This window comes from Mus pahari, chromosome 3 (genome assembly GCF_900095145.1).
Source record: "Mus pahari chromosome 3, PAHARI_EIJ_v1.1, whole genome shotgun sequence".
Taxonomy (NCBI): Eukaryota; Metazoa; Chordata; class Mammalia; order Rodentia; family Muridae; genus Mus; species Mus pahari.
This window is the reverse complement of record NC_034592.1, coordinates 96,847,843-96,859,620: the sequence shown is the minus strand read 5'-3', so window position 1 is coordinate 96,859,620 and position 11,778 is coordinate 96,847,843. Positions and strand designations below refer to the sequence as shown.

Here is an 11,778-nt window from a genome sequence, read left to right as displayed (position 1 = left end):
GAGGGAGGGAGGGAGGAAGGAAGGAAGGAAGGAAGGAAGGAAGGAAGGAAGGAAGGAAGGAAGGAAGGAAGGAAGAGTTCAGAGCACCCAGGGGCTGCAGGATATCGGTTTGATGCTAATAGTCATTCCTTTGGCCTCTATCCAGTCAGATGCACAGTGAATCTAGCCTGGACCAATTAGGTCAGGAGCAGGACTCTGCCACTCACCTAAGCCAAAACTTCCTCTTCTGTTTCTTAATGATGTTCTTCTCCTGTGGAAAGAAATGAAAACTTCGTATGACCAGAATCTCAAAGAACAGTAGTGCAGTGGGGCAGCTCCAATCAGAGACCGTGCCCTAGGCCAGCCAGCTTCCCATTCTGGCTCGGTCTTTTCTGGGTGGAGTGCTAGGTAACAGAACCTCACTTCCCACCTCCAGGATTTTTAAAAAAGAAAAGGAGAGTGAGGGAGACATCCCAAGAAGGGGGGTGGCTAAAGGAAAGTCCAAGGGTGGGCAGCAAGACTCACCATGTTGCTTTGAATGGTCTCTACCAGAGTTGACCCCGGTTTCACTACTTGGGAAGAGTCATTCTGGGCTTTGGATCTGGATTTAAAAACATCAAAGAAGACAGGAGCCAGTTATCCTGTGAGACAACCCAAGGAGCTCCCGATAAGAACTTTCCTAAGTCATGAGACACCTGTGATTTGGCTGAATGTCATAGTTTTCAGCATGCAAAGAAGTTGGGCAAGTTGATTCTTTTCCAATCATTTTAAAGTTTAGCGTTCAGGGGCTTTGTTTATGGCCTTTTTATACACAGGAGTTATATTTTGTTCCAATTTATTCCCTATTCTGATTGCCTTCTTGGTAAGTGCCTCTTATCTCCATTCTGACTGATTCTCTTTCTCTCTGTATGGGTCCCCAACTTCTGCTTCCATGTCACATGTATGCCTCTCCCCGCTTGATGGTGAGATATAAACTGAGAGCCTTATGCTCTAGCTATATCCTACTTCCATTCTGTTCTAGTTAGGGATACTGTGGCTGGGATAAAACACCATCACCAGAAGCATCTTGAGGAAGAATGGTTTACTTGGCTCACAGTTCCACGTTACTGCTCATCTCCGAAGGAAGGCAGAACAAGAACTCAAACAGGGCAGGACCATAAAGGCAAGAGTTGATGCAGAGGCCATGGCTGAGTGCTACACACTCAGGGCTTGCTGCCCTGGCCCGTTCAGACTGCTTTCTTATAGAACTGCTCAGCTTGTACAAGCTCAGGAATGGCCCCACCCACAATGGGCTGTGCTGTCCACCATCAATCAGTAATTAAGAAAATTCCCTGTTAGCTTGCCTACAGCCAGATATTATGGAGGTATCTTTTCAATTGAGGGTCCTTCCTCTCCATTGACTATAGCTTGTGCCAAGCTTACACTAAACTAGCCAGTACACATTCTATTCCAAAGAGAAGGATGAATTGTACCTAAACTCTGCCTACACCTCTGGCTGGCTTTTAGACTGAACTGCTCAGGGCATTCTGTGAGCATCCACACTGTGGCCGACCTGATTGGCTTGTAAGCTGCCACCAAAGACAAGAGTGTGTGACTTCAACCTAATGTCAGAATGATATCCAGAAACTCCCACATCTGGCTCTCTTTCTTTCTAGTGGCCTAAATTCTAATTTTTCCCCTCCATGTTGTAACCACCCTGTGCATACAATATGCACATGGGTCTGGGTTGACCTCAGGCCAGAAGGTATAACCCCAGGGGCAATAACTTCTGTCATTCTCCCCTTCTGGCTGCCAACGCCTCTCTAATGTATGCCTGCTTTTATTCTCTCTCTAAAGCCTCCTGGTCACTGTTGTTTGTTTTATGTAGACTTATTTCCTGGTACAGAATTGATCCAGGAAGCTTATCCAGCATTTTCATGGATTTTTTTTTTCCTTTTATAGTAATCAATAAACATGTAAAGGGAGAATTGGCACAGGTTCCCGGCTCTTCCATGATGAAGTAGTTTGTGTCAGCCCAGCCCATTTTCAAAAGTAACTACAAAGTGACTGAAATGTGTTGAATGTATTGTATGAAGTGGTTGGGAGTCAAAGGGACACAGTCCCCTAGTCAGGCGAAGCGCGCCAGGGAGCTCTTCCTTCTCCGTGGCTCTACGTCAAGGACACGTGCCAACTCCAACTGCAGGGAACTAGAGTCTGAGCAGAAAGTAGTGACAAAAACTGGATGAGGAGGCTTAGTCTAGAGTTCACAACCATCAAAGCAAATATCTACACGGCCTTTCCTGTCAGTCTAGAAGCTGGCTCCTAGTTATAACTCTGTGTAACTCAAGACTCAAAAACAAAAATCAGAAAGCAAAGTCAGTGGACATGATACTGTATACAGAAGTCTACATATTCCTATATAGTGGTAAATGATTGATCCTAAAATCGAATGTAACATTTACTATATCCAAAACTATCATTATGATTAAAAAAATGTAAGAGAATACTACATAGAATGACAGTACACTGTATAAATGTTAAAGATCTAATGGATGGATAAAGTTGGAGCAAGTATAAGCTAGATATTAATTTACTTCTTAATTTTATTTGCAAATACCAACCATTGCAATGAAAATCTCAGTCAGTTTTTATTATTTTGGTAGAAATTATGAGACTAATATAAAATATTTATATTGAAATTCATGGATCCAAAATATATAAAATAATCTTAAATAAGAACAAAACACTTGCAGATGATTTCTACCATGCATCAAGGCTAACTATGAAGCTGGAATAATTAAAATAGTTCAGTATATGTGAAAGGACAGAGACATAGGTAAATTGTACAGAATAAAACATGTAAAAACAGGTTCATGCACATGAGGTCCCCCATCTACAAAACCACAAGGCAACAACAGGAAATGCATGACCTCTGTAAATGTTACAGTTTTAAATTATTTAAAGTTTAAAGATTGTACAGGGCTATTTAGACACGGGAAGACATAGATTTCAGATGAGTACAAGTGTAAAAATATATAAAGTGTTAACAGTAAATACTAATCTGGGGTAAGTCATAGAAGTTTTGCGCTTCTGAGAACTGAACTTAAGACCCAAGGGAAACAGTAGGCAAACAGGAAGAACACCTTTCCTCCATACAGCCTTTCCCCGTACAGCCTTTCCCCGTACAGCCTTTCCCCGTACAGCCACAGACCAGCCCAGAGCTCTCAGGAGTCCTAATGAGTGAGGATGTTGAAACTGTAGAAAATTGTTTCATCCAGTACAACAAAGATGTGTGTACCTGAATAGCCACTCACACATAGAAGGATACATCTATTAAAAGGCATACATGAGGACATTTTATAGCAGATTTTAATATACCCAAATTTGAAATGGTCAAAGTGTTTGTCAGTGAGAGCTTAGTGGTGTCATATCTTACATTGGGATATTATAAAGAGCAAGTCACATGATACAGTAGAGATAAACCTCAGAGAAAGAGAACATGGACTGAATCTATAGAGAAACTGAGGATTGAGGTTTAAAATGGTCACGCTAGGGGATACCTCTGCAAGCAATGTTGACCATGTAGAGCTTCCAAGGAGACTTCTGGGGCTTGTAATAGGCTATATTTGGATTTCAGTGGTACTAATGTGTATATACATAGAAAAAAACTAACAGATATGTATTTAAGATGTGTGCATTCTATGTATATTGTGTAACATGTGATACGATTAAGAATTATAAACAAAAAGGAAGTGTTTCAAATCCCGTGAAAAACATCTACAGATCTAGGGTCATTCCATTGTACCAATGTCCTGGGAGAAGTTGTGACACACAGAGATGCCAGTCATTTGTTTCTTGAGGGTACATATCTCTTCACTGTAATTTCCCCCTGGAACATAGCTCTATTACTGTTGGGAACACTGCCCTCAACTAAGCCTATATGAAAAGAGCATCATAAAGAGATTTCAGGACCCAATTGCTGGGGAGGGCAGAAGACCAGTTTGAATGATTTTGAGTGTTCAGTATGGAGCAAGAATAGAGGTTTCAGGAAATGACCTGCTGTCCGTGACATTGTGACACCAATTGTTCTGAGAACACTGTGCCTCCCAGGGACTGCCTAGGGCCAAGCAGTACAGCGCACCAGGGGGCGTTGTTTCCCAAACTTACATTTCTTTCTCAAGCAGCATCACTTCTTTTTCCTTCTCCATCTCCCTCAGAATTTCTTGGTATTTCTTCCCGTGGAGGAGGACATCATAAAGAAGAATTGTTGTCTTTATTTCAAAGTCACTGATAGGAATATTCCACTAAAACAACTAACATTCCAAACATGTCACACAACAGGGTGTACAAGGTAGGGGGTGTTCTAATAAAAAACAAATCAGGGGTACTAGTCAGAGGATGGACATAGGAAAAAAAATTCCTCTTCTAGGCCTTGCTTGCGCTTAGATCCCAGATCTGAGCTGGACTGTGTTCCCAGATCATGTAACCCAGCTCCCCGAAACCTCGGTGCTCTCAGGACTCCTCAGCCCTTACTAGACAGGTGGGTTGAGGAAAATGATGTATGACAAGGGTTCGACACATTGTCTAGAGCATTCCTGTTTGGTGGTCATTTCATCGAAGAAAAGGCATTTTTTACATAGCTGCGGGGAGCCTAACTAGAAAGCAGCTTTCTCCTGACCTGGGGAGACCTGCCTCCATCTGACTGTCCTCTGAGATGGTATACCTTTATGTAGTGGGCCTGGTCTTCACAGAGCTGAAGTGCAGATTGGTAGTCGCTCTCCATCTAGAAGAAGAAGAAAGCACAAACCTCATGACTTCAGTGGGTACCAAGCCTTGGCTGCTTCCCTGGGAACCTGCCTAGACCATTGGACCTGTGGCTGGTTACCTAGCAACCCCTTACTTGAAGGGAAAGAGCCACCACCTCGCTAAGAGGTGACCTAATATTCAGGCCCAGGGCCTACATTTGAGTGGGGGGAGGGGTAGAATTTACCCAAGGTGTCCTGTGTCTCTCTGGGAAACAGGAAGTACCTGCCTAGGCTGTTGGCTCTGGGGTTGTACAAGGTATCTGGGGCAGATGAGGGTTTTAAACGTTTTAAGGTCAGTATTTAGTGACAGTGTTTTTTCCACCTGCTTGTGAATCAGAAATTCACTTGCCAGACTTCCCTGCTTCCTCCCTCCCATGCCTGAAAACCGTACTAAAGACCCCCGGACTTTCCCTTCTACGTATGTCCCTCATACGCAGCAGACCCTCAGTGGAAGAGGCACTGGTCTAATCTAACCTTGGCGATTTCCTTCTCTTGTTGTGCACAGGACTCAGTTGACTTTTGTAGTTTCACCTAGGGAAGATGGTAATGGCAGATAACGAACAGCATTCCTTTGTGCAAGGAAAACCCAGGCCAGCAAAAACCAAACTCAGAGCGGCTCTCATGTATTGAGAACAATGAATAGTACTTAAGGGAGGGTACTCCCATTACCCTTGCTTTGCAGTTGAGGAGACAAAGACACGGAGAAGTTATAAACAAACTTAGCTAAATCTCACAATGGCAGAGTTGACGTTAAACCCCAGAAGGCTGACTCTCCATCGAATCTGGCCATTCTCCTCCCTCGTACTGACCAATGACCTCCAGCCTGCTCCCTGGACTCAGTGAGCCTGGTGTGCTCATGCTCTCTAAGTCACACGAGGGTCACAGGAGACATTTGACTTGTTCAGAGAAAAGCAGACAATGGAGCACTTAATGGTGGCCTCAGCCAGATGCCACACGTGTCCCCTAAAACCACGCAGAGCTCCACAATAGGTTTGCCCCCAGTCTGAGTCTACTCATTTGTCCACTTAGCAAATATTTACTGGACCTCTGCCATGGGATGGAATGCTCTAGACATTGAGGTGCAAATAATAGAGTCTTACAAATTAATATTTTCGCTTGCTTTACTTTCTAATTGAGGAAAGAGACAAAATGAAACTTGAAAATAAAATTCACCCCGTGAGCCACCGCTTGGCAAACCATCTATGATCACCAGTGCATCCTTATATAACTGTGAGAATTAGCATTTTCTTTCTATTTGGATGTCTGTATCTGTGTGTCCTCATTTAGATATAAACTTCTCCAGAGAAGACAGACTCCAGTATGTGTTTGGAATGTGTTTTAACTGATGAGGCTTTCAAGACATCCCCTCCACCCAAAGGCAATGTAGCCACCTCTAGTGTGAACAGTACTGTCAGGGGAACCCATGGAAATAGAGAATGCTGGCACACCTCTAATACACAAATGGGCATGTCTAGCTTCACACCTAGGAGAAGCCATGAAAACAGCCTCCTAAGACCTAGGACTGATACACATGTCACAAAAATGTCCCAGCTTGCTGTGCTGCTCACCTTGAATTCTGCTACTTTCTTTTTCAGGGTTTCTGGATCAGAGGCAACATTCTTGAGTCCTTTTGAAATCTGAAATACCATTGAAGTAGCTGTGAGTTCTTCAAGGCAAACAGATGTGCTAGGATAAGGTTAGGCTGGGGTCTTAGCCAGCAGAACACTTGGGCTTACTAATTCAGATACAGAAACATCTTGAATGGAAACATGTCTCTTGGACCCTGTGGGAGTTGCTAACTCAATCCTGAGTGAATAGGCTTCCCTTCCTTCCTTCCTTCCTTCCTTCCTTCCTTCCTTCCTTCCTTCCTTCCTTCCTTCTTTTCTTTTTTTATTTGTAAGTGTGTGTGTGTGTGTGTGTGTGTGTGTGTGTGTGTGTGTGTGTGTGTAGGTGTACATGTAAATGTGAGTGCAGGTGCCTTTGGCATCCAGAGAATGGCCTCAAGTAAGTCCTTGGATCTTGAAGGAGAGGTGATTGTGAACCACCTGACCTAGGTACAGGGACTAGAACTTAGGTTCTCAGTATGAGTATGTGCTCTTAAGCACTAAGCCCTGACTGAACATCCTTTTCTGTCCCCATGACCACCATAGCTCCACAATGAGGAAAGCAGCATGGGCTTACCAGTAGGAATAGGGGAAAGAATGGGAAACTGTTGCTCGTGTAACTGTTTAGGCCTCTTCCCACAACCTGTCATGTCTGGAGGACAAATTTGTGTCTGAAGACTCTGAAGATGATGGGCGTATAGGGTAAATATTTACAGTCTTCTTGTTTTTCTGAATAGAGAGTTCAGAAGGTTCTTTAGAAATCAGTCATATTTCAAGATAGACTCACTTCATTTGTATGTAGCATATAATTTATATTTTATGTGGTTTACATATAACTGATGAGATGTACATACATATGTGTGTGTGTGTGTGTGTGTGTCTGTGTGAATTATAACTCACCACATGCATCTTCTGTCCATTCCATCAGCCTTTCTTTTGTAATGACAATGCTGTAGGAAATAGGGTACCTTACAATTACAGTTTGGGATGTCCCCTTACCTTCTTCTGAAGTTCCATCACATTCTTGCTTAGGGTCTTATTATTTTTCTCCTGTAGGAAGAAAGTGTTCTGGGTTAAAGGAACAAACAGATTCTGCTCTCAAGGCCACTGATGTGGGGGTGAGGGTGCCAGTTAAGTACACCTTGGTCCTTCATTGAGGATCTGGGACAGAGCCAAGGTCATATCCCCATGACTTGAACTTCATTGTCACAGAGCCGCCTCCCAGGCAGCTATGATTTCTGTAGCCACAGAGGCAAGGGGCATATGCAGAGACTCTGGGGACAGACAGAGCGATGGCTGCAGAGGGATTCTTAGGGTCTCCTTTAGAAGTCTTCTCACCAGCTTTGCTGTCTCCAGCTCCAAGTCCTTCAGGGCAGTCTCCTTCTGGACTATGATCTCATTCAAGTCATCCCTCTCTGGGACTCTTTCTATGGACAGGGCAATATCTCTCTCAAGACTGAAAAACAAAGTTACTCAGGTGTGGCTCAGTCCTAAGGAAGCTGCCACAGAAATTACACCACCAATATCTGAGGGATCTGGAGTGACAGTTGCAATAAAATGTCAACGAAATGAAGAAATTGATGCAAAGATCCACACCTAAGCCTTTGGGGAGGGGGGTGCACCACAGGTCAAGTTTCAGGATTTAAATCACACAGTGAAATTTCCACCAGGGACCTGACCCCCCTTGCTTCCCTTTAGGCTATGGGACTCACAGGAGGAGCCTCTCCGTCACCGAGGGCAAAGCCTGACCTTTGTATAGATTCTTCTTTCTTTTGAATCTTTCTGAGAAGTATCTGATTGGCCTCATCCAGCCTCTGTAAATCCTTTTCAAGGTCTGAGTTCAGGTACTTGAGGTTCTGTTTTATGGCTTCTAAAGTCGGTATTTCTGTAATCTCAGCTCTACAGGAGAAGCATCGTTATCACCAAGCTCACCACAAAACCCCACAACTCCAAGAAGGCATACATGTATTCTTTTTCATCCTCTAGTCTCCTGTTGTTTACATACCTAATTAATTTGATTGATTTTTTTCCATAATTAACCAATTTCTGTGGTAGTCCTCACAAAGTAAACATTTGTCGGGTCACACTTTAATTTTAAATATTATTAAGCAATATTCACTAAGATGCAAATCTTTTGTGTGCAAAAGGAAAACCATATTTTTATATAAACAATTGGAGTCTAACTTGTTCACCTCCAAAAATGTTATACGGAGAATATAGCATCTAAACAATATCTGTAAGGCAGTTAAAGGTGGAAAATAAAAGGAATGTCTTGTCTTTTGTTACAAACTTGAATATTATCTGTTTTGGTCTATCAGAATCTTTCTGGCTTTCTGGGACGGAGGGAGGGGAACGGATCTTTTCCCTAAACCAAGCTGATGTGCTGGGCGATAGGACAGCTTCTGCACAAAGTCCCACCACCGCAGTGTGTAACGAAATAAGGGAAAATGGAACTGAAATTTTTCCAAGGTTCTCAGGCTTAAGGAGAGAACATCTTCACAACTGAGGTGTGGATCACTGGAAACTTCTAGAGCAGTCATCTTTCTGGCTCCCTGTTAGTAGATTACTTACCCATCATCCAACAGGTTCTGTCCAATGTCTTCCATTGCTAGCTTCCTAGATATGAACACAGACAACTGTTACAAACCCGAAGGACCTACCATGCAGCATGTTGGCACCCAGAAAGGAGATGGCAAAAGTGAGATGCTCCTCAGGCACGTGAGAGTCAAGATGAAGCCTCTGTGCTCTCTCTTTCTGAGATGCTATCTCAGCATATCATGCAAACTACATTTTAGCAAAATAGATCATAGTTGGATCTTCGGAGCTTAGAACAGATCACACTGAGTTTGGAAACCTTTGAAATTTCTGTTCTTTCCACCCTTTCCCTTCCTTGCTTGTACTTATTCTGGGGGGCAGGGGCGAGTAAATGTTAAGGGACATGTGACAGATGCATGTATGTCAGTTAACAAATGCAAAAATAATTTATTCTTTCAATGTAATCCCTCAGGGAAACAAAACAAAACAAATAAATACCCCCCCCCCAAAAAAAACAAGCCAAGAAATTGGCTGTCTGATTTCTATTAGCCCGTTACTCTAACTTTTCAACAAGCTTTAGAGAGTGAAGGCTGGGCTGAAACAGCAGTCACTACTTGAAAACAGACAAAGGCATCAAGCTTTGGAGGAAGCCAAAGGTTGGTATTTCATAACCACCAGACCAGTACTAATATTCAGCTCCAAGTCCAGTATTAGGAAGGCAGAACACCGACACTCCATCCTCCTTTCACATCTGTCTTTGAAGGGCTTCATTTTAATACCTTTTGAAGTTCGTCTTCCACCTCCTTTCTTTTAACCATTTCCACTACATTTTCTTTTTCTTCCATAAGTCTATTTACCCACAAGAAATCCCAAACTTTGTGAATACCTTTTAAAACACAACTTTCTTTTTTTTCAACAGAGATCTTTTTTTTTTTTTTTTTTCTATTCCAAATGGATTTCCTTTCCAGCTATATGCCAGGACTGTCACTCAGGGATTGTCTTGTTGACTAAGTCCCCACACATAACTGGACTAGTTACGCTGGCTGGGTGGGGCAGCATGTCATAGTGGGATAATGACATCACCTTATTATCCCAGTAGCAAAGTGGGAGAGTCCAAAGCTTCAGGGCAGGTTAGGTGTCTTAGGGAATAGGAATAGGTCCTGTAGAACAATTCGGGCACAGCTAAAACATCTTCTGAGGCAGCAGCTATCTGCTCTAAGGAACACGGTTACATCCCAAGTCTATAGACAAAGTAGTGGTTATAATCATTCTCATCTCTCTTCTATGATCTCTGCATGGCAGGTTCACAAGTTATTGGTGTTAAACACAAAATGTATACTTTTGTTGAGTTACCCATAGAGTAGAAGTAGGAAAGTCAGAGATAAGACCAAAAGAATCTGAACGGTGTCTGAGCTGTCATTGTTATGACATGGGGCTTTTAGAGCTGTAGAACTTGTCCTTCTGCCCCAAGCTAGTCCTCTAGGTCACTGGGGAATAATGAGATGGTTTGAAGCTTGTCTAACCCAGTGTGGCCCTGGTGGGAAGAGTGTGACAGGGTTTTTGCCCCTTGAACAGGGCTCTGGTTTGAGCCTCTGTGAGTGTCAGTGGCTGCTGTGGGCATAAGGCATATTTATGTAATAATATACATATTTCACATTCTTCCGAGGAATGTCCTCTCTTTTAATGTTAATGACTCCATGATAATCAGACTGCATGAGTCCAGGAGGCAAAGTATGGTTAATGTCTCAGCAAAATGGTAATGACTGGGTGTTTCAGAGCAGTCCTTCAACATCCTTAGTTATCAGGGAAATGCAAATCAAAACAACCCTGAGTTTCCACTTCATATCAGTCAGAATTAAAAAGTCAGGTGACAGCAGATGCTGGTAAGGTTGTAGAGAAAGAAGAACACTCCTCCATTGCTGGTGGGATTGCAAGCTGGTACAACCACTCTGGAAATCAGTTTGGCAGTTCCTCCGAAAATTGGACAAGTTCTACCTGAGGACCCAGCAATACCACTCCTGGTACATATACCCAGAAGATATTCCAACACATAATAAGGACACATGCTTTACGATGTTCATAGCAGCCTTATTTATAATGGTCAGAAACTGGAAAGAACCCAGATGTCCCTCAACAGAGGAATGAATACAGAAAATGGGTTACATTTACACAATGGAATACTACTCAGCTATTAAAAATGATGAATTTATGAAATTCTTTGGCAAATGAATGGATATAGAGGGTGTCATCCTGAGTGAGGTAAACCAATCACAAAAGAACACACATGATATGCCCTCACTGATAAGTGGATATTAGTTCAGAAGCTCAGAATACCGAAGATACAATTCACAAACCACATGAATCTCAAGAAGAAGGAAGTCAAAAGTGTGGATACTTTGATCCTTCTTAGAAGGGGGAACAAAATAGCCATGGGAGGAGTTACAGAGACACAGTATGGAGTAGAGACTGAAGGAATGGCCATCCAGAGACTGCCCTACCTGGGGATCTATCCCATATACACTCACCAAACCCAGACACTATTGTGGATGCCAACAAGTCTTGATGACAGGAGCCTGATATGGCTGTCTCCTGAGAGGCTCTGCCAGTACCTGAAAAATACAGAAGTGGATACTCACAGCCATCCACTGGACTGAGCACAGGGTCCCCAATGGAGAAGCTAGAGAAAGAACCCAAGGAATTGAAGGGGTTTTGCACCCCCATAGGAAGAACAACAATATGAACTAACTAGTATCCCTAGAGCTCCCAGAGGCTAAACCACCAACCAAAGAGCACACATGGTGGGACTCATGGCTCCAGCTGCATATGTAGCAGAGGATTGCCTAGTCGGTCATCAATGGGAGGAGAGGCTGTTGGTC

General features: G+C 43.0%; 1 protein-coding gene across 1 annotated transcript in view; it reads right to left on the bottom strand.

Annotated features, from left to right (window-relative positions):
* LOC110319474 (transmembrane and coiled-coil domain-containing protein 5B) overlaps positions 1-9,916 on the bottom strand; it is an 11,051-nt gene extending 1,135 nt beyond the window's left edge. Inside the window, exons 1-11 of the mRNA XM_021194968.1 lie at positions 9,789-9,916; positions 8,939-8,983; positions 8,117-8,266; positions 7,706-7,823; positions 7,367-7,417; positions 6,332-6,400; positions 5,238-5,294; positions 4,682-4,741; positions 4,126-4,190; positions 505-580; positions 207-250 (exon numbers count right to left, since the gene is read on the bottom strand). Coding sequence (XP_021050627.1) covers positions 207-250; positions 505-580; positions 4,126-4,190; positions 4,682-4,741; positions 5,238-5,294; positions 6,332-6,400; positions 7,367-7,417; positions 7,706-7,823; positions 8,117-8,266; positions 8,939-8,973 — 725 coding nt within the window. The 5' untranslated portion in view covers positions 8,974-8,983; positions 9,789-9,916. The remainder of the gene's footprint in view (positions 1-206; positions 251-504; positions 581-4,125; positions 4,191-4,681; positions 4,742-5,237; positions 5,295-6,331; positions 6,401-7,366; positions 7,418-7,705; positions 7,824-8,116; positions 8,267-8,938; positions 8,984-9,788) is intronic.
* Positions 9,917-11,778: the final 1,862 nt, after the last annotated feature.